The sequence below is a fragment of the Lepidochelys kempii genome, chromosome 6, assembly GCF_965140265.1.
Source record: "Lepidochelys kempii isolate rLepKem1 chromosome 6, rLepKem1.hap2, whole genome shotgun sequence".
Classification (NCBI taxonomy): Eukaryota; Metazoa; Chordata; order Testudines; family Cheloniidae; genus Lepidochelys; species Lepidochelys kempii.
The window spans coordinates 3,249,313-3,272,978 of NC_133261.1; the positions used below are offsets into that span (position 1 = coordinate 3,249,313).

General features: G+C 45.0%; 2 protein-coding genes across 2 annotated transcripts; both read left to right on the forward strand.

Annotated features, from left to right (window-relative positions):
• Positions 1-1,445: 1,445 nt before the first annotated feature.
• LOC140913734 (olfactory receptor 5W2-like) lies at positions 1,446-2,384 on the forward strand. Its single transcript, XM_073350535.1, has one exon. The coding sequence runs from the start codon at positions 1,446-1,448 to the stop codon at positions 2,382-2,384; it is 939 nt and encodes a 312-aa protein (XP_073206636.1).
• A 12,019-nt stretch (positions 2,385-14,403) lies between these two features.
• On the forward strand, positions 14,404-15,351 carry LOC140912481 (olfactory receptor 5G9-like). Its single transcript, XM_073346942.1, has one exon. It carries the CDS (start codon positions 14,404-14,406, stop codon positions 15,349-15,351), a length of 948 nt encoding a protein of 315 aa, XP_073203043.1.
• The last annotated feature ends 8,315 nt before the right edge of the window (positions 15,352-23,666 follow it).

Here is a 23,666-nt window from a genome sequence, read left to right on the forward strand (position 1 = left end):
GGAGTCATAGAAGTCAGAGATTGTTTCAAGAAAAATTAAGCTAGAATGAAACCTCTTCCTAAGTTAAAAAATGATATTAAATTCAAAGCAAAAGTTTCCTCATCACATGCTCTCAGCAGTCTCACTAACCAAACATCTTAGGTCAGAAGCCATCCCTCAATCCAATGGGTGCTTCCTTTATCCCCTCAGATACAGTGAATCAATAATTTTTTTCCAATAAATTATCTTTTCCCCACTCTGGTGATGTTCCAGGGCAGTTCAGCAAGAGCAGAGACCATCATGCATCATGGGGAATGTAGTAATGGAAGAGATTGGTAGTGTGTGGTATCTGAGGAACCCCCATGGTACTTCCGAGTTGAAATATTAAGTTTTTAGGTTAAAGATTTTGGTCTACACAAACACACAGAAAAAATCTCTGTGGATCAGCTCTTCACAGTACACAGCTTGCACTGAAAACAGCAGGATGAAATATACCACTAACCTCATACTCTGTAACTCTGGTAGAAATTGCATCATTTAATAACACAGTAAGAAAGAGTAGGTCAAATTAATCCCCAGGGCACCAATTACACTGAAGGTAGCTTTGGTTCACTGAATGCATTAATTCGGTGCTGTGTCTCTCTGAGCTCAGGTATTCCCAGTTGCTTCAGGAATCATGTCCCATAGATCAAACATCTCCTTATAAAACTTCCCGAATGCTCCTAATTGGCAGTTTCTTTCAATGAGGAAACACCAACACATCTCTCTCTCTCTTCTAAGCAGGTACGTGCTATTGTCCTGAATGACAGTCACACACACACATATACAGACACCATTGGGATCAGCAGGTATTGAATTCCAGATCTCCAGCACCGAAAGCCTCAGCCCCAGCTGAAAACCCTTCAGCTAAAGGAGCGACCTGCTGGGTTGGATAAAAAAGGCGATTACCTAGTCACTGAAGCCAGGGCTTCCCGTGATGACTCTGGGCTTTCATACACACTCCAGTAAATGCCAAACAGCTTAATTAGCACATTGAGGCACTTTACCCCAAACTGACATGCGAAGCCATTGAGGTCCCCTTGCCCAAAGAGGGTGGAAAGATTGACACTCCTTTCCTCTCACCCCTTCTTTAACTAAGGAATAAATCCTGCAGACTGATTCTCTCCCAGCAGAATCACAAGTCACAGTTTTCTGTTTGGAGTAGTGAACATGAGTGTTTGTGTAGGGGGCATGATTAACCTGTACGGTATTGTGTTGCAGAGTGTCTGCATTTTATCAAACACCTGGAATGATCAGCTGTGAACATCTGGATCTGTGTACAAAGCCCTTTCCGGAGCAGGTACTGATGTCCATTGAGAAACTTATCTCCATTTATCTTCACTTACTTCATTACAGAGAAGGGACAGCTTTTCTGCACCATCCACCTGCCCACATCTGTGTAGCTGTCTGATCTCTGTTCAGAGGAGATGGAAGAGGGAAATCACTCGGAGGTGACTGAGTTCATTCTCTCAGGACTGACAGATCATCCGGAGCTGCAGATCCCCCTCTTTGTGGTATTCCTACTGATTTATGGTATCACCCTGGTTGGGAATGGGGGGATGATCTTGTTAATCACAATTGATCCCCGACTCCACACCCCCATGTACTTTTTCCTCAGAAATTTGTCTTTCTGTGACCTCTGCATTTCCTTGATAATTTCCCCTAAGATGCTTCTGGATTTCTTAGCTGAGAGGAAAAACATTTCTTTCACTGCCTGCACTGTGCAAATGCATCTCTCTATCATTTTTGGAGATGTTGAGTGCCTCTTGCTGGCTGTGATGGCGTATGACCGTTATGTGGCCATCTGTAACCCACTGCTCTATACAGTTACCATGTCCAGGCACCTTTGTAAACAGCTAGTGGTTGGTGTGTACGCTGTGGGAGTGGTGGATTCAATGATATACATGTGTTGTACATTTCAGCTGTCATTCTGCAGCTCCAACATCATCAATCATTTCTTCTGTGATGTCCTCCCGCTGTTGGCGCTCTCCTGTTCCGACACCCGCATCAATGAGATTGTGACGTTTGCTTTTATGAGCTGCATTACAGGGAGCAGCTTTGTGACTGTCCTCCTCTCCTATGTCTATATCATCTCCACCATCCTGCAGGTCCGCTCTCCCAAGGGCCGGCACAAAGCCTTCTCCACCTGCTCTTTCCACTTAACCTCGGTGGTCCTGTTTTTTGGCACCCTCCTCTTCATGTATTTACATCCCACCTCCAGCTATTCCATGGACAAAGATAAAGTGACCGCAGTGTTTTACACACTATTGATCCCCATGTTGAACCCCCTCATCTACAGCCTGAGGAACACGGAGGTGAAGGATGCCCTGAGGAAAGCAGTGAATAAACTCCTAACCAATTCTTGAAGCTGTTTAACTCTGTATTGATTTAGTGGTGGGGAGTGAATACAGGTGAATTCAATTTCCCAGCCCATTACAAAGTAATTTCGCAGAGCCCATGGGAGTATTGTTCATTTGTTCATTATTCTATTGTTATTATTATTAATTTCTTTCTATAAGAACAAGGTCTGCAGGCCCCAACTGACATCAGTGGACAAATCCTGAGGAAGACTCACAGGTTCATAAAGAGAGAATGATTTTATAAGATGGTGGCTAGGGGCATCCACCTAGAGGGTGAGATGTTCAACTTCTTGTCTCAGGACATCTTGTGGCAGTTCCAAATGGGTTTCTGTGACCCAACCCATCACACAGAATTTAGGAATAGAATGGCAAAACAATGTGGGTGTGTGTGGGTGGGGAGGACAACACAAGAACCGATGGAAATGGAACATGTATGGCCAGAGCGTCAGCTTTCCTGTATTTCTGTCTCTCCCATGACGTCATTTTTACATGATACAAAACTGAGCTGACTGTATTCCACTTTATTAGTGGTCACCTCTCCAAATGTCTCTTTAAGTAATTTCCCAGCGTTGGGATGCAAAGGTGTCTAGAAAGGGGTGAATTTCTTCTGGACTAATTATTTATTGTCAAAAACCATACCGTTTTGAATTGACCTGAATCCATTCACAAATGTGTTACAAAAGTTCCTAATAGCTTTTTGTCCCAGAACAATGAGTGTGTATGGGGGGAGGATTTAGGTGCCGGTCGCAATGCAGCCACTGTAGGAAGGGGTGATGGTCCTTTCCTTTGTAATTTTTAGCCCAATAATTGGGGTGTTCACCTGTGAGGTGGGAGACCAAGGTTCAATTCCCCCTTCTGTCCAGTGCTGGGCAAAGCCATGTGTGACATTGCACTCCATAGGCTTTATGAAAATAGGCTTAAGAATATGACATCACTGGAATATGCTTTATGCTAAGTGTCCCATGTAACATATCATTATAAAGGTTATAATCTACTACGTGTGTTCATCCTATTTCTTTACATGGATTATTTCTATGTCCGGAGTTAGGAGAATAAGGTATAAACCTTGTATTTCTGATGTAGATATTTTAAGTGAAGGCCATTAAAGGTTCTTCAGAATCAATGAACTGTAAATGGCTCTGTTTACCTGCAAGCCTTCCTGTGTACCTGTGAGACAACCCAACAAGAGTGGAGACTGGGGTCTTACAGTGACATGTGGCCATGTCGCCAGATGCTGAGCTCCATCTTGAAGCTGGTACTTTTCCTGAGGGGGGTGGAATTCCAAACAAAGGTTTCCCACCTTGGGGAAGTTCTATATAAAGTGGGGAAGGCAAACTATGAGTGTCTTCATCTGTCTTAAGAGATGGCCTCCCCACCCCACAGAGATACCTGCAGGCACCTGGAAACATAAGGACTGTAACCACAGGGCTGGGTGAGAACAGTCTGGACCCAGGTCAGAAAAGGCATCTGATCTGAGAAGGATTTTACCTGAAACAACAACTGGGGTGATAAATTAACATTTGTAATTGATTTCTGAGTGTATAAGCTTAGCCTTGAGTGTTTTTTTATTTTACTTTGTGATTTACTTTGTTCTATCTGTTATGACTTACAATTACATAAATCCAACTTTTTATACTTAATAAAATCTCTTTTGTTTATTTATAAACTCAGTGTGAGTAATTGTTACCTTGGGGTGAAACAGCTGTGCATATGTCTCTTGCAGTGATATAGAGGGCAAACATTTATCATTTTACCCTGTATAACCTTTATACAGAGTAAAATGGATTTATTTGGGGTTTAGATTCCACTGGTAGTTGGGTGTCCTCGTTCTGGAGACAGGTATCCTCCCGAGCTGGTTTCAGTCTCAGTCTAGATCTGCAGTTTTGGTGGTGTGACCCAGACCCTGGGTCTGTGTTGCAGCAGGCTAGCATGTCCGGCTCAACAAGGCAGGGTTCTGGAGGCCCACGCTGACAGGAAAAACAGCACATGAGATGACAGGAGGGAGGGACGGGGGTGGCATTCTTGGAGATACTTTGCTGCAACATCTGCAGAGATGCTGCGGAGATCTTCAGTGTTAACCAGCAGTGATCAACACATGAAGGGGAATACAGTCACCTAAGTTTCATATTATATTCCAAAGGCCTTATGGGAGAGACAGTGATCTAGAACAGCTGATGCTCTGGCCCTCTGTGTTCCATTTCCACAAGGAAAGACACAACAACAACATTAATTGCATGTGCTATGCACACCTGTGATTGTGAGAGCAAAGATAATCCAGGGAGCAAATCAAAAAGTCATCCCAGAAAGCACATCCAGAGGTATTAAGGGCAACGCTGGTGTGGTTAGCAACCAACGGAAAGTTCCACAAAAAGAAAAGGAGTAATTATGGCACCTTAGAGACTTAGCCCTGGTCTACACTAGGACTTTAGGTCAAATTTAGCAGCGTTAAATTGATGTAAACCTGCACCCATCCACAAGATGAAGCCCTTTATTTCGACTTAAAGGACTCTTAAAATCGATTTCCTTACTCCACCCCTGACAAGTGGATTAGCGCTTAAATTGGCTTTGCCGGGTCGAATTTGAGGTACTGTGGACACAATTTGATGGTATTGGCCTCCGGGAGCTATCCCAGAGTGCTCCATTGTGACCGCTCTGAACAGCACTCTCAACTCAGATGCACTGGCCAGGTAGACAGGAAAAGAACTGCGAACTTTTGAATCTCATTTCCTGTTTGGCCAGTGTGGCAAGCTGCAGACGACCATACAGAGCTCATCGGCAGAGGTGACCATGATGGAGTCCCAGAATCGCAAAAGAGCTCCAGCATGGACTGAACGGGAGGTACAGGATCTGATCGCTGTATGGGGAGAGGAATCCTTGCTATCAGAACTCCGTTCCAGTTTTCAAAATGCCAAAAACTTTGTCAAAATCTCCCAGGGCATGAAAGACAGAGGCTATAACAGGGATCCGAAGCAATGCCGCGTGAAACTTAAGGAGCTGAGGCAAGTCTACCAGAAAACCAGAGGGGCGAACGGCCGCTCCGGGTCAGAGCCCCAAACATGCCGCTTCTATGATGAGCTGCATGCCATTTTAGGGGGTTCAGCCACCACTATCCCAGCCGTGTTGTTCGACTCCTTCAATGGAGATGGAGGCAACACGGAAGGAGGTTTTGGGTATGAAGAAGATGATGATGATGATGAGATTGTAGATAGCTCACAGGAAGCAAGCGGAGAAACCGGTTTTCCCGAAAGCCAGGAACTGTTTCTCACCGTGGACCTGGAGCCAGTACCCCCCAAACCCACCCAAGGCTGCCTCCTGGACCTGGCAGGCAGAGAAGGGACCTCCGGTGAGTGTACCTTTTAAAATACTACACATGGTTTAAAAGCAAGCATGTGAAAGGATTAATTTGCCCTGGCATTCGCGGCTCTCCTGAAAGTACTCCCAAAGCCTTTGCAAAAGGTTTCTGGGGAGGGCAGCCTTATTCCACCCACCATGGTAGGACACTTTACCACTCCAGGCCAGTAACACATACTTGGGAATCATTGTACAACAAAGCATTGCAGTGTATGTTTGCTGGCATTCAAACAACATCCGTTCTTTATCTCTCTGTGTTATCCTCAGGAGAGTGAGATATCATTCATGGTCACCTGGTTGAAATAGGGTGCTTTTCTTCAGGGGACACTCAGAGGTGCCCATTCCTTCTGGGCTGTTTGTCTGCGGCTGAACAGAAATGTTCCCTGCTGTTAGTCACGAGGAGGGGGCAGGGTTGAGGGGGTAGCCACGTGGTGGGGGAAGGCAAAATGTGACCTTGGAACAAAAGCACAAGTGCTATATATGTAATGTTAACAGCAAGGTTTACCCTGAAAGAGTGCAGCCACTGTTTTATAAAATGTGTCTTTTTAAATACCCCTGTCCCCTTTTTTTTCTCCACCAGCTGCATGTGTTTCAATGATCACAGGATCTTCTCCTTCCCAGAGGCTAGTGAAGATTAGAAAGCAAAAAAAAAAAAAAACGCACTCGTGATGAAATGTTCTCTGAGCTTATGCTGTCCTCCCACACTGACTGAGCACAGATGAATGCGTGGAAGCAAATAATGTCAGAGTCCAGAAAAGCACAAAATGACCGGGAGGAGAGGTGGCGGGCTGAAGAGAGTAAGTGGCAGGCTGAAGAGAGTAAGTGGAGGGCTAAAGACATGGCTGAAGCTCAAATGTGGTTGCAGCGTGATGAGAGGAGGCAGGATTCATTGCTGAGGCTGCTGGAGGATCAAACCAATATGCTCCAGTGTATGGTTGAGCTGCAGCAAAGGCAGCTGGAGCACAGACTGCCACTACAGCCCCTGTGTAACCAACCACCCTCCTCCCCAAGTTCCATAGCCTCCACACCAAGATGCCCAAGAATGCAGTGGTGGGGCCTCCGGCCAACCAGACACTCCATCACAGAGGATTGCACAAAAAATAGAAGGTTGGTATTCAATAAATTTTAAAGTTGTAAACTGTTAAAGTGCTGTGTGGCCTTGTCCGACCCTCCTCCACCACCCCTCCTGGGCTACCTAGGTAGTCATCCCCCTATTTGTGTAATGAATGAATAAAGAATGCATGAATGTAAAGCAACAATGACTTTATTGCCTTTGCAAGCGGTGATCGAAGGGAGGAGGGGAGGGTGGTTAGCTTACAGGGAAGCAGAGTGAACCAAGGGGCGGGGGGTTTCATCAAGGAGAAACAAAGAGAACTTTCACACCGTAGCCTGTCCAGTCATGAAACTGGTTTTCAAAGTTTCTCTGATGCGCACCACGCCCTCCTGTGCTCTTCTAACCGCCCTGGTGTCTGGCTGCACGTAACCAACAGCCAGGCGATTTGCCTCAACCTACCACCCCCCCATAAATGTCTCCCCCTTACTCTCACAGATATTGTGGAGCACACAGCAAGCAGTAATAACAGTGGGAATATTGGTTTCACTGAAGTCTAACCGAGTCAGTAAACTGCGCCAGCGTGCCTTTAAATGTCCAAATGCACATTCTACCACCATTCTGCACTTGCTCAGCCTGTAGTTGAACAGCTCCTGACTACTGTCCAGGCTGCCTGTGCACGGCTTCATGAGCCATGACATTAAGGGGTAGGCTGGGTTCCCAAGGATAACTATAGGCATTTCAACATCCCCAACAGTTATTTTCTGGTCTGGGAAGAAAGTCCCTTCCTGCAGCTTTTGAAACAGACCAGAGTTCCTGAAGGTGCGAGCGTCATGTACCTTTCCTGGCCATCCCACGTTGATGTTGGTGAAACGTCCCTTGTGATCCACCAGAGCTTGCAGCACTATCGAAAAGTACCCCTTGTGGTTTATGTACTCGCCGGCTTGGTGCTCCGGTGCCAAGATAGGGATACGGGTTCTGTCTATGGCCCCACCACAGTTAGGGAATCCCATTGCAGCAAAGCCATCCACTATGACCTGCACATTTCCCAGGGTCACTACCCTTGATATCAGCAGATCTTTGATTGCGTGGGCTACTTGCATCACAGCAGCCCCCACAGTAGATTTGCCCACTCCAAACTGATTCCCAACTGACCGGTAGCTGTCTGGCGTTGCAAGCTTCCACAGGGCTATTGCCACTCGCTTCTCAACTGTGAGGGCTGCTCTCATCTTGGTATTCATGCACTTCAGGGCAGGGGAAAGCAAGTCACAAAGTTCCATGAAAGTGCCCTTACACATGCAAAAGTTTCGCAGCCACTGGGAATCGTCCCAGACCTGCAACACTATGCGGTCCCACCAGTCTGTGCTTGTTTCCCGAGCCCAGAATTGGTGTTGCACAGCATGAACCTGCCCCATTAGCACCATGATGCATCCATTGGCAGGGCTCATGCTTTCAGAGAAATCTGTGTCCATGTCCTGATCACTCACGTGACCGCGCTGACATCGCCTCCTCGCCCAGTATCACTCTGCCAGGTTCTGGTGCTGCATATACTGCTGGATAATGCATGTGGTGTTTAATGTGCTCCTAATTGCCAAAGTGAGCTGAGCGACCTCCATGCTTGCCTTGGTATGGTGTCCGCATGGAAAAAAGGCGCGGAACGATTGTCTGCCATTGCTCTGACGGAGGGAAGGGTGACTGACCACATGGCTTACAGGGTTGGCTTACAGGGAATTAAAATCAACAAAGGGGGTGGCTTTACATCAAGGAGTATTTCAGGCAGGACTTCATGGAGGGTTCCAATAAGAAATGGTGCACCTAAGTAATTGTTCTTATTGGAACAAGCAGGTTGGTCTGGCCTCTGATTGATACATGGCTAGATTTACCTCGCTGCACCTTCTCTGTGAATGACTGCAGTGTGACCTAGAGGAATGAGTCCCCTAGATGGGGGATGGGGGGAAGCAAATGAATACAAAACAAATCTGGTCTATTTCTTGTTTTGATCCACTCCATCTATCTTTTACATCTTTGGCTGGCAGCAGATGGTGCAGAAGGACTGCAAGCCATCCACATCTCATGGCTGCTCGGCAGAAGACGGTGCAGTAGGACTGCTAGCCATCCTCATCTCTTGCCTGCCCGGCAGAAGATGGTACAGTAGGACTGCTAGCAATCTGTATCGCCTGCCTGCTCACCATAAGATGGTTCAGTAGGATTGACTGCAGGACTAAAGAGAATGACCTGGTCAAGTCACTCCAAATTTAGTCCCTGCACCCATGTCTGTACAGGCGCTCCTGGCCAACGTGGCCAGGAGCACCTCGGACACGACGAGGACGGCTACCAGTCGTATTGCACCGTCTGCTGCCACAAGTCAATGGGTTGATGCTGCTGTGTAGCACTGCAGTACAATGTCTGCCAGCACCCAGAAGATGTACGGTGATGGTTACCTGAGTGGGCTCCATGCTTGCTGTGGTATGGCATCTGCACAGGTAACTCAGGAAAAAAGGCGTGAAATGATTGTCTGACCTTGCTTTCACGGAGGGAGGGAGGGAGGGAGGGAATGGGGGCCTGACGATATGTACACAGAACCACCCGCAACAATGTTTTAGCCCCATCAGGCAATGGGATCTCAACCCAGAATTCCCATGGGCAGCGGAGAGTGCGGGAACTGTGGGATAGCTACCCACAGTGCAACACTCCGGAAGTCGACTCCAGCCTCGGTATTGTGGAAGCACTCCGCCGAGTTAATGCACTTAATGCACTTAGAGCATTTTCTGTGGGGACACACACACTCGAATATATAAAACCAATTTCTAAAAAAAATGACTTCTATAAATTTAACCTAATTTCGTGGTGTAGACATACCCTAACAAATTTATTAGTGCATGAGAATTTGTGAGCTACTGCTCACTTCATCCGATGAAGTGAGCTGTAGCTTATGAAAGCTTATGCGCTAATAAATTTGTTAGTCTCTAAGGTGCTACAATTACTCCTTTTCTTTTTGCGGATACAGACTAACACGGCTGCTACTCTGAAACCAGGGCAAAGTTCGACTCTTAGTCTGATTTTTACTGTTCTGAGATGGTATAGCTTCCGTCCTCAACTCATTGTAAGTGAAAGGAGGAAAAACAAAGAGATACCACCAAGTCATGGGCAAATAAGTCAGTTGTAGAGCATTTTGGCCTGTCATTGAAATGACAGGAGGCCATTCATGGGAAGAAAAGTAAGGAATCATCCTTAGAGGAGAAATGTTAAATGTTCTGAAAATATTTACCATTCAAAAGAGGTGAAGAGCTTTATCAAGAGTGGGAGAAGAATGATGGAAAGGGATAGAAAAATCACTTTAATATTAAGGGAGGAAACTCCCCCATCGATTCAGGGAAAGTCTGTACTAAAGCCATTACCTTGACTCATCTATGGTGTGTAGCAATACAATACAGTCGATTGAAATGTTTTCTCTTCAATGTAGTTAATCCACGTCCCCAAGAGGCAGTAGCTAGGTCAATGGAAGAATGACACTGAGGGTCAGTACAAGCTAACTGCCTCGCACAGGGTGTGAAAAGTTTCCCTGCCCTGTGTGATGGAGCTCTGTAGATGTCATTTTTATGCATAAACCAGGCCTCAGAGAAGATGCCAATGGAAAAAACCAGTAGGGAAATCTAGTCCTATCTCCCTGCCAGGGCAGCAGAATCCCCTTCGGTTCTTTTTGTTCAGGCAAGTTGGATTTATTGCAGCTGTCCCAGCTTCCCAGTAGAGATTATTCTGCATTCTGACTGAGCTCAGTGTCAGGCTGTGTGTGTGCAGTGGACACTATGTGTGTGTGCATGTGGTGGGGGGTACAGTGGAGCTGAATGTCAAGTGTAGGCAGGTGTGTGTCTTCCTTGCCCTGCCCACGGCTCAGCTTAAGAAGTGTTCCTGTCTCTAACACTCAGGTACCCAGCTCCCAGTTACATCCAAGCACCACATCAATGCATTTTACTATGTATAAAAATTATAGAGGGGAAAATCTAAATTTGTTCACCCTCTATAACACTGATAGAGAGATATGCACAGCTGTATGCACCCCCCCAGGATATTAATACATACTCTGGGTTAATTAATAAGTAAAAAGTGATATTATTAAATACAAAAGGTAGGATTTATGTCTTTCCAAGTAATAACACACAGAACAAAGTAAATTACCAAGCAAAATAAAATAAAACACGCAAATCTAAGCCTAATACAGTAAAAACTAAATGGAGGTAAATCTCACCCTCAGAGATGTTCCAATCAGCCTCTTTTACTGACTAGACTTCCTCCTAGTCTGCATCCAGCAATCACTCACACCTCTGTAGTTACTGTCCTTTGTTCCACTTTCTTTGAGGCATCTTCTTCGGATGGTGAGGTAGCTGAAGACAAAAGGGAGGGGTTTCCCCAAGGGCTTATATATAGTCTCTCTCGGGGGTGGAAGCACCTTCCCCTCTCCTATGCAGAATCCAGAGCTCCAAGATGGAGTTTTGGAGACACATGGGCAAGTCACATGTCCATGCATGATTCAGTTCCTTTTCGGACAACACCACATTCTTAGGAAAGCTCAGTTGTGGATTGGCGTCTCTCAAAGTTCATTGTTAGCTTAAGTGTTTCTCGATTGGGCATTTACTGAGAATAGTCTTTTCTCAAGAAGCTGACCAACTGCTTCACTGAGGCTACTTAAAATCAAACGAGTACATAACCAGTATTCACAACTTCGAAAACAAAAATGTTACCTGCATGCAAATAGGATGAATATATCCAGTAGACCATAACCTTTGCAGAGATATGTTACACGGCATATCTGGCATAAAAATATTCATGTTATGTCATATTTACATTCATAAGCATATTTCTATAAAGCTTTATGGGGTGAAATATCACACTCTGTTTCACGGACTATAAATTATGGGAAATAAATAAAACTAACAAAAGAATCAGAAGGGAGCTGGCCTGCTTGGAAATATTTTGTGGCAGCATCTGCAAAGATGCTGCAGAGATCTTGAGTGTTAACCACCAGTTTGGGAACTTTTCAACCTGCCCTGACCATGGCATTTTCAGTGAGGACTGTCCCAGTCACCTGCGGATCACAGGAGGCACAGAAACCAGGAGGAGGAGTTCTGAGTTCCAAGAGGAAGTAGGGGCACAGTGTTTCCTGGGCACAGACCTGGGGTGACAGACTTTGGAGATTCTGAATACAGAGATTGCTAGCTGTTTCCACCGGTGTTCAGGGAAGCAGGACGTCGTGTACATTCTTTGTAACCCGTCTCCCACAGATTATACTAAAGAATATAGCTGACTTGGATCATCAATTTTTCCTCCTAATACAATCAACCCTGCAATGCCTCACATTTTGGCACCACTAGGGAGAAGGGGGCACCAACATTCCCTGGAGCACTGATAATACCAGGAAAGCCTGATCACCCTTTGGGAATAATTTCTGTTACCATAGTGAAGAAGGGAAAAGTCATCAATGGGTCTGCATTGGATCTCCTTGGGGGAGCTGATGACCACAATGTCCTTGTGCATCTGCAGCCATGGATCAGTACATGGGCCCATCCCTCTGGTGACCTCACCCTTTCATATCAATCGAACACTACTGTCAGTCAGCACCACACCTTTGGTGTTACTGGGATATTTTCTAGGTGGGTGGCTGTGATATACCAGGGTCCAACTCAGACTAATCCGCAGCTCTGTCACACCTACCTGCAACCTTGCAATGCCTTGCTGAAGTGGCTTCCATCTGGGCCACTCACAAACCACCGTCAAGCATGCAAATCACACCCTGAAAATGTGTGTGTAACTGCAGCCTGGCCAGGAATAGTTGGGTTACACTCAGGCTCTCACCACCCTTGGTTATAGTGCAGGGTGACCCCAACACACTCCCCACTCTTCGATTTCTCTCCAGAAATGTGCGTCCTGTGCTGCCCAGTCCTCTCCTGGACAATACAAGCTACGCTATCTGTTATTTCTTTAATAGCACTAACATGCCTGCAACTTAGCTTCTCAGACACTTCTATTTAAACACACTGGATTAGATAAAACAATAAAACAAAGTTTATTGACTACAAAGACAGATTTTAAGTGAGTGGAAATAAGGAGGCATAGAAGTTAGAGATGGTTTCAAGAAAAATAAAGCTAGAATGCAACTTTTTCCTAAGTTAAAAAATAATGTGAAGTTCAAAGGAAAAGTTTCCTCACCACATGCTCTCAGCAGTCTCACTGACCAAACATCTTAGGTCAGGAGCCATCCACCAGTCCATTGGCTGCTTCCTTTATCCCTTCTGATGCAGTGAATAAATTATTTTTTTCCAATAAATTATCTTTTCCCCGTAAATTATAAGATTTCCATCAAAATACCAAACACCCTTCATCCCTAAACCATGGCTGTGGGACTCTGGTGATGTTCCAGGGCAGTTCAGCAAGAGCAGAGACCATCATGCATCATGGGGAATGTAGTAATGGAAGAGATTGGAGGTGTGTGGTATCTGAGGAACCCCCGTGGTACTTCCGAGTTGAAATATTAAGTTTTTAGCTAAAAGATTTTGGTCTACACACAGACACACAAACACACACACACAAAACCTCTGTGGATCAGCTCTTCACAGTACACAGCTTGCACTGAAAACAGCAGGATGAAATATACCACTAACCTCATACTCTGTAACTCTGGTAGAAATTGCATCATTTAATAACACAGTAAGAAAGAGTAGGTCAAATTAATCCCCAGGGCACCAATTACACTGAGGGTGGCTTTGGTTCATTTAATGCTTTAATTAAGTGTTTTATCTCTGTGAGCTCAGGTATTCCCAGTTGCTTCAGGAATCATGTCCCATAGATCAAACATCTCCTTATAAAACTTCCTGAAGGCTCCTATTTGGAAGTTTCTTTCAATGAGGAAACACCAACACATCTCTCTCTCTCTCTTCTCAGCAGGTATGTGCTATTGTCCTGAATTGCAGTCACATACGCACATACTCAGACACTATGGTGATCAGCAGGTATTAAATTCCAGTCTTCCAGCACTGAAAGCCACAGCCCCATCTCCGACCCATTCAGCTAAAGGAGTGACCTGCTGGGTTGGAAAAAAAAGGTGATTACCTAGTCACTGAAGCCAGGGCTTCCCATGATGACTCTGGGTTTTCATACACACTCCAGTAAATGCCAAACAGCTTAATTAGCACAGTAAGGAACTTTACCCCAAACCAGCATGCCAAGCCATAGAGGTCCACTTGCTCAAATAATGTGGAAACATTGACACTCTTTTCCTCTCACCCCTTCTTTAACTAAGGAATAATCCTTTCAGAGTGATTCTCTCCCAGCAGAGTCACAAGTCACTGTTTTCTGTTCGGATTGGTGACCAGGAGTGTTTGTGTGGGGGGCATGATTAACCTGCATGGTATTGTGTTTGCACAGTGTCTGCATTTTATCAAACACCTGGAATGATCAGCTGTGAACATCTGGATCTGTGTACAAAGCCCTTTCCGGAGCAGGTACTGATGTCCATTGAGAAACGTATCTCCATTTATCTTCACTTACTTCATTACAGAGAAGGGACAGCTTTTCTGCACCATCCACCTGCCCACATCTGTGTAGCTGTCTGATCTCTGTTCAGAGGAGATGGAAGAGGGAAATCACTCGGAGGTGACTGAGTTCATTCTCTCAGGACTGACAGATCGTCTGGAGCTGCAGGTCCCCCTCTTTGTGGTATTCCTACTGATCTATGGTATCACCCTGGTGGGGAATGGGGGGATGATCTTGTTAATCACAATTGATCCCCGACTCCACACCCCCATGTACCTTTTCCTCAGGAATTTGTCTTTCTGTGACCTCTGCATTTCCTTGATAATTTCCCCTAAGATGCTTCTGGATTTCTTAGCTGAGAGGAAAAACATTTCTTTCACTGCCTGCACTGTGCAAATGCATCTCTCTATCATTTTTGGAGACATTCAGTGCCTCTTGCTGGCTGTGATGGCATATGACCGTTATGTGGCCATCTGTAACCCACTGCTCTATGTGGTCACCATGTCCAGGCACCTTTGTAAACAGCTAGTGATTGGGGTGTACACTGTGGGAGTGGTGGATTCAATGATATACATGAGTTGTACATTTCAGCTGTCATTCTGCAGCTCCAACATCATCAATCATTTCTTCTGTGATGTCCTTCCACTGTTGGCGCTCTCCTGTTCCGACTCCCGCATCAATGAGATTGTGATGTTTGCTTTCATGAGCTGCATTACAGGAAGCAGCTTTGTGACTGTCCTAGTCTCCTATGTCTATATCATCTCCACCATCCTGCAGGTTCGCTCTGTCGAGGGCCAGCGCAAAGCCTTCTCCACCTGCTCTTTCCACTTAACCTCCGTGGTCCTGTGTTTTGGTACCCTCCTCTTCATGTATTTACGTCCCACCTCCAGCTATTCCATGGACAGAGACAAAATAGTCTCAGTGTTTTACCCGCTGGTCATCCCCATGTTGAACCCCCTCATCTACAGCCTGAGGAACACAGAAGTGAAGGATGCCCTGAGGAAAGCACTGAATAAACTCCTAACCAATTCTTCTATCTGTTAAATTCTGTACTGGTTTTCTGATGGGGAGTGGAAACCGGTGAATTCAATTGTCAGCCAATTGTAAATAATTTTGCAGAGCCTGTGGTCATATTGTTCATTATTTTATTGTTATTATTATTAATTTGTTTATATTCCAACAAGGCCTGCAGACCCCAACTGAAATCAGTGGACAAAACACAGGAAGACTCACAGGGCAAGAAAGAGAGAATGATTTTATAAGCCTTTGCTAGGGGCATCCACCTAGGGGGTGAGTTGCTCAATTTCATGTCTCTGTTCCATGGGTTATTTAATTACTTACTTAGCTGAACAACTTTGAAAGGTGAAAGCAGCCCAGGCTGAAATAGAAGATCACTCAGTCGCTGGGATGCTTTCTGGAAATGCAGGAAACCCAAGTCCAGAGTGTGACAGTTTTGATCACAGAGACCCTCATTGTTACTCTCACCTAATGTGGTGAAATTACCTCTGAGCCCATTTTACCTGCCAGCCTGGGCCTCCAGAAACCTGACTTGTTGAGCCAGACATGATAGCTAGCTACAAACCAGATTGAGGGTCTGGGCTACACCCCCAAAACTGCGGATCTAGACTGAAACCAGCTCAGCAGGATACCTGTCTCCAGCACACAGACACCCACCTAATGGAATCTAAACTCCAAATAAAACCATTTTACTCTGTATAAATGTTATCCAGGGTAAAATGATAAATGTTCACCCTCTATATCACTGTAAGACAGATATGCACAGCTGTTTGCCCCCCAGGTAACAATTACTTGCACTGAATTTATAAATCAACAAAAGTGATTTTATTAAGGATAAAAAGTAGGATTTAAGGGGTTTTAAGAAATAACAGAGCAAACAAAATAAGTCACAAAGCAAAATAAAAGAAAACACACAAGGCTGAGCTTAATACACTCAGAAATCAGTTACAAATGTTAACTTCTTATCCCGGTTGTTACTAAAGATAAAATCCTTCTAAGATCACATGCCTTTTCTGACCTGGGTCCAGCCTGCTCTCACTCACCTCTGTGGTTACAGTCCTTTTGTTTCCGGGTGCTTACAGGTATCTCCATGGGGTGGGGAGGCTGTGACTTAAGCCAGCTGAAAACACTCATTGTTTGATTCCCCAATTGAATAGAACTTCCCTAAGGCAGGAATCCTTTTTTGGAATTCCAACCCCCTCTGGAAAAGTACCAGCTTCAAGATGGATTTCAGTATCAGGTGACATGGTCACATTGTAAGAGGCTAGTCTCCATTTTTCTTCCTTTGTCCCACAGTTACACAGGAAGGTAAACAGAGCCATTCACAGTTCATTGATTCTGAAGCACCTTTAATGGCCTCCACTGAAAATGTCTACATCAGTAATACAAGTTTATACCTTATTCTCCTAACTCCAGACATAGAAATAATCTATGTAAACTAATAGGATGAACACACTTAGTGGATTATAACCTTTATAATGACATGTTACATGGGGCACTTAGCATAAAGCATATTCCAGTGATGTCTTATTCAGAAGCATATTTTCATAAAGCGTATGGAGTGCAATGTCACACAGAGCTTTTCCCAGCACTGGACAGAAGGGGGAATTGAACCTTGGTCTCCCACCTCACAGGTGGACACCTCAACTATTGGGCTAAAAATTACAAAGGGAAGGGCCACCACCGCTTCCTACTGTGGCTGTGTTGTGACCGGCACCTAAATCCACCCTCCGCACACACTCATTGTTCTGGGACAAAGCTGTTAGAAGTATTTCTATCACATTTGTTAATAGTTTCAGGTGAATCCAAATGATAGTGCTTTTGACAATAAATGATTAGTCCAGAAGAAATTCACCCATTTCTAGACACAGTTGTGTCCCAAAACTTTGGAAATTACATAAAGAGACATTTGGAGAGGTGACCAACTTAAAAAAAAGAAGGAAAGAGCTTTACAAGGGAGGGAGAAGAGTAAATGGGAAAGGAGAGAAAAATAGCTTTAAGAGGAAGGGGGAAAAGTCCCCCGTCGATTCAGGGAATGTCCATAATAAGCCCATTACATTGACTCAGCTATGGTGTGCAGCAGTGCCATAGTGTAGATGGTTTTCACATTGATGAAAGGGTTTTTCCTTCAATGTAGTTAATCCATGTCCCCGAGAGGCAGTAGCTAGGACAATGGGAGAATGACACTGAGGGTCAGTAGAAGCTAACTGCCTCACACAAGGTTTGAAAAGTTTCCCCGCCCTGTGCAACAGAGCTCTGTTGATCTAATTTTTTAAGAATAAACCAGGCTTCAGAGAAGCTGCTGATGGAAAAGAGCAGTTGGGAACTCTAGTCCTATCTCCCTGCCAGGGCAGCAGAATCCCCTTCGGTTCTTTTTGTTCAGGCGAGTTGGAAATATTGCAGCTGTCCCAGCTTCCCCGTAGAGATTATTCCGCATTCTGACTGAGCTCAGTGTCAGGCTGTGTGTGTGTAGCGGGCACTCTGTGTGTGTGTGTGTGTTTGGTGTGCATCAGGGACTATGTGTGTACATGTGGTGGGGGTTACAGTGGAGCTGAATTTCAAGCGTAGGCAGATGTGTGTCCCTTGCCCTGCCCACGGCTCAGCTTAGGATGTGTTCCTGACTCTAACACTCAGATGCCCAGCTCCCAATGGGGTCCAAACCCCAAATAACTCTGTTTTACTCTGTATAAAGCTTCTACAGTGGACACTCATAATGTGTTCACCCTCTATAATACTGATAGAGAGATATGCACAGCTGTATCCCCCCCCAGGTATTAATACATACTCTGGGTTAATTAATAAGTAAAAAGTGATTTTATTAAATAGAAAAAAGTAGGATTTAAGTCTTTCCAAGTAATAACACACAGAACAAAGTACATTACCAAACAAAATAAAACACGTAAGTCTTGTTTAATACTGCAAAAATTAATGGAGGTAAATCTCACCCTCAGAGATGTTCCAATAAGCTTCTTTTACTGACTAGACTTCCTCCTAGCCTGGGTTGAGTAATCACTCACAACCCTGTAGTTACTGTCCTTTGTTCTAGTTTTTTTCAGGCATCTCCTTCGGGTGGAGTTGCTATCTTTTGTGCCAGCTGAAGACAAAATGGAGGGGTTTCCTCAGGGGCTTATATAGTCTTATAGGCTAAGATATAGTCTCTCTCTTGGGGTGGAAACCGTTTCCCCTCTCCTCTCCAGAATCCAGCTCCAGGATGGAGTTTGGGAATCACATGGGCAAGTGACATGTCCATGCATGACTCGGATCCTTGCAGGCCAACGCCACATTCCCAGGAAAGCTCACACATGGATTGGCGTCTCTCAAAGTTCATTGTTATCTTAAGTGTTTCTGGATTGGGCACTTATAGAGAATAGACTTTTCTCAAGAAGCTGACCAACTGCTTCACTGAGGCTCCTTAAAATCAAACAAGTACATAACAAGTATTCATAACTTTGAATACAAAAATGTTACATGCATGCAAACAGGATGAATATAACCAGTAGATCATAACCTTTGCAGAGATATGTTACACGGCATATCTAGCATAAACCACATTTTAATTATTTCACTTTTATCCACATAAGCATATTTCTGGAAAGCATTATGGGGTGCAACATCACACCCTACTCCTGAACACACTGCCAGAGACTTGGACACTGTCCATGGTGGAGGCAGTGCATGTAAAATCCCTTTTTGTTTGTGTTCACCCCCCCTTTCAGGACCTTTAAACTGTCTGATGTCATTCATAGGTGTTCTTGCAAGGTTTGGGGTTCTTGGTCCACAGAAGATTGAAAACAGGTTGGGGTGTAGTTTTGCTAATTGAAGGCAGACAGCAATATCTGTTAAAGTGGAGGTGTCTTGGCATTTAGCCATAAGGCTGTGTGCCTCAGTTTCCCCTTCCACACAGCAGCATAGGCCTGTTATGCTTTTGCTGCTATGCCAAGCTTTCAGACTGTTTACAGGTATAAGCCAAAAAGCAACATGCTTTTGGGACTGTCTTGTCATCATTCCTAGCATGAACAAAAGTTTTTTTTCCACAGAGCAGGGGTGTCTCACATCTTTCAAGGGTTTACCACAAGTATTAACTCCTTTGTCTTGACCATAGATGAAGTAGCAAAAGACACACGATTAACAGGAAATCTTCAGTGGACAGGCTTTGTTCACACAATTTAGCTTGTTTAGTGTCTATAGCATTTCCCCATTCCTTTGTGTACCCTCGTAGGTGCTCTGATGCAGGTTCTTCTGCCCATTTGCAGAAGGCTTTTAATTCAGACATGTGTTTGAGGCTTTAAAAGGAAAGGGGGCACTGAAACCATGCCTGCCCTCAGCTGCTCCCTCTTGTGAAGCTTCCCAAAGGCAGAGATTTTCTCCCACCATCCTTGAAGAGAGAGTGTTATTTTTATAAGGGTATCAGGAATAACATTCTTTAATGGAGTGCTTTGGATCAGTAAGATCCCCACAGTTACCAACAGGTCAGCTGGGTAGACTCTCCCCTCCCGGCGATCTGACCCCCAGTCTTCCCTTAAAACCTGATTCACAGGAGAGGGGTCTGTCCTTTTAAATGCACATTTTTCACCCTCCTCCTGGGAAAAAGCCTCCCGACAAACTGTGGGCAGAATCTCTGATCCCCCATCACCTTCCATCTGGACTTCCCTCTCTGGGCTCTTCTTGGGGTCAGACACTGCTGCCTCCCCCAAAAGGGAAGGTGACCCTGGTCCGGCTGTAGGCTTACAGCTACCAGCTATGACAGACCCTTCCCTGGCCAGCAAAATCCCCCTCTTTCCCTCAGGTTGGCCTTGCTTCCAGCTACAGAGTCCCTGGGGTCTGTTCCCACCACAGCGGTTACCAAGACCCCAACTTCCACCTTTGGGGTACATGTTTCTGTGCACCCCAGAGCAGGGCCTGTCCCCTGCCGACCTGCAACTTCCTGGCAGTCAGCAACTGGGACGGCCTCCTTGTTTCACGTGGAACATTCCCCTCCCAGAGGCAGATGATCACAGGACAGGAGCTGGCTTTGTCCAGCCCCTCCCGCAGGGACTTGTCTTAAGCCCTGGAGCTACAGCAACTGGTTACACCCATTCCTGCCCCCAAAGCTGCATGCTTCACTGCTACAGAGGAATTTAAGAGACTCTCTCCTATTCCCCGACTAGCCCATGTGTCTTCACACACACACCCTGCCCTGGGGCTTTGAGCACAAGATTCCTTCTCGCTGTTAACCAAGCCAAGGAGAGATTCTGCCACATCAAAGAAATGATTCCCCAGTCGAAACAGTGCAAGATTGTGTGCCACTGTGGCAACAGTCAGCTCAGCCTGAACATCACCAGTTTCTATGTGTACCTTAGCTGAAGGGGCAAGGACTTTCTAACCTACCACCAGTTCCAATTCTGCCATTTCCCCTGGCAACAAATCCTTCTCCTGGATCAGGTCCCTCCTGACCACAGAAATCTCTGCCCCCATGTCCCTCAATCCCAGGAGAACTTTTCCATTCAGTTTAACAGCATGCATGTGCTCACTGCTTGGCTGGGTAGAAGCCCCCTTTACAAATCCTGGGCGGAAAGAGGCAGCAGTCTGGCACTGAGAAGCAGCAGCTTCATTTGTTTCCTGCTGCCTGTTCCCACTCAGCAAAAGACATTTATTCTTCAGGTGCTCAGTGGACTCACAATCCGAGCACCTCTTGGGCTCCTCTGCGCGTACAGGAGATTTGGGAGGAGTAACAGGAGAATGGGGAGGTGGATGCCCAGCCTCCTTTTTCCCTGGGGTAAAATTGTGATTCTGCTTTCCCCCAACCCTGTGCCCCTCTGCCCCTGGTTTCTGTTTAATTGTAGCTTGTGATGGCTCAAAAGAGTCTGCAAACTCAGCCAATCCACCCACTGCATCCACCTTTTTGCCCCACAAATGCTGTTTTACATCATCACTGCACATATTCAGGAATTGTTCCTGAGTAACCAAATCACACATTCATTCAAAGCTTGTAATGACTTTTCCCCTCACCCAATTATCGAACAAATCTCTCATTTCATTTACGTAAGCCACATCACTCAATCCAGATCCCTGCTTAAAACTCCTGAGTTTAACCCATTAGGTTTCTGGCGTACTTTGAAACTGTTTCAAAACCAGTTTCTTAAATTTACCGTAGTTTGAAGCATCATCAGTACACATCTTATTGAGTATGTCCAGAGCTCTTCCGATCAATTTTGCTACCAATGTGGTCATTTGTTGATTGTCAGGAGTTATATGGAGGGTGCACAAATGTGATGAAATATTCGGCAATGTCACTGGACTCATCATACCGCAGGCATATTCTCTCCCATTTGTGTATTTTTGGGAAAGTGGGGTCAGCTGCTGGTAGGTTTTAACTCTTCCACTCCATAACAGCCAGTTCATGCTTCTGGGCCTCAATCTGGGCCTGTATTTCTCTGTCTCTTAACCCCAGGACTCATTTGTCCCTGACTGCCTCTGCTTCCATAGCCCTTTTGTGGGCAGTTTCTTCCCTGGCTGCCTCTGCCTCTTTGAGCTTCAATTGAAACTCCTGGTCCTTTGCCTTCTCTTCTGCTTCCAGTCTGGCCAGCCCTACTTTAGCAACGGCCTCACTGCTAGTCATTTTCCTGCTTTCTTGTGCTGGGCCACACCCCCTCGGCAGTTCACTGCAAGTGAGATGCACTCAGCTCAGGGGCTTCTTAGTTAGCAGATACTTTCCCAGTGCCCAGTGTTCAGCCTTTCTGGGCAGTCTCTAACTTCTGCATTTCCAGCTTCTTTTGATCTTCATTCTTACTTATTTTGCTTATTTTTCAGTTACCATTTCCCTTATCCAAAATAAGGAAACAGAAGATAACAAACCAGTAACCACTTTGTCTGTTCTCCACCCACCACACCCAAAACTCACTTAAAATCACTACCAGAGTATCAAAACAATCAGCTGTGCACAGATCCTGCTCGACTACGCTGCTGTGATGTGTTGGGTCCCAGAAACACCTTTGGGACTGCCACCCGATGTGCTGAGTTTCCCTCTGAATGTGTTTTCCCTGCCAGCTTGGGACTTCAGTACCTTACCTCATTTGAGTGAAACATACTTGCCTCCTGCAAACCCAGATCCAAGTCTGAACCACATCACCCACAATCTGCAGGCTTAACTGAAAACAGCTTAAGAAGTGCTCCTGTCTCGAGCACTCAGATACCCAGCTCTCAGTGGGGTCCAAACCCTGCAAATAAATCTGTTTTACCCGGTATAAAGCTTATACAGGATAAACACATACATTGTTCACCCTCTATAACTCTGATACAGAGATATGCACAGCTGTTTGCTCTCCTCCCAGGTATTAATAAATACTCTAGGTTAATTAATACCTAAAAAGTGATTTTATTAAATACAAAAAGTGGGATTTAAGTGGTTCCAAGTCATAACAGACAGAACAAAGTAAATTACCAAACAAAATAAAATAAAACACACAAGTCTAAGCTGAAAAGAATAAAATATAAATGCAGGTAAATCTCATGATCTGAGATGTTCCAATAAGCCTCTTTTACAGACTAGACTTCCTGCTAGTCTGGATCCAGCAATCAGTTATACCTCTGTAATTATGATCCTTTGTTCCAGTTCCTTTCGAGAATCTCCGTGTGGCAGCTGAAGACAAAATGTAGGGGCTTCCCCAGGGGCTTATATAGTCTTTCTCGTAGGTGGAAACCCCTTCTCTTTTCCTACGAAGAATCCAGCTCCAAGATGGAGTTTTGGAATCACATGGACAAGTCACATCTCAATGCATGACTCAATTCCTTTCAGGTCAAAATCAAATTCCCAAGAAAGCTCAAATGTGGATTGGAATCTCTCAAAGTTCATTGTTAGCTTAAGTGTTTCTTGATTGGGCACTTACAGAGAATAGTCTTTTCTCAAGAAGCTGACTGACTGCTTCACTGAAGCTACTTAAAATCAAACCAGTAGATAGCCAATATTCATAACTTTGAATACAAAAATAACACATAAATGCAAATAGGATAAATATATACAGGAGATAATAGCCTTTGCAGAGATATGTTACATGGCATATCTGGCAGAAACCATATTCCAATTATGTCATGTTTACATTCATAAGCCTATTTCTATAAAGCATTATGGAGTCCAAAGTCACACTCTGTCTCACAGACTATAACTTATAGGAACTAAATAAAATTAAGAAAAGAATCGGGAGGGAACTGGCCTGCTCGGAGATGCTGCAGAGATCTTGAGTGTTAACCACAGGTTGGGGAATATCCTCCTTTTTGCAGCCTGCCCTGCCCTGACTTTGGCATTTTCAGTGAGGACTGCCCCAGGCACCTTAGGGTCACAGGAGGCAGAGAAGCCAGGAGGAGGA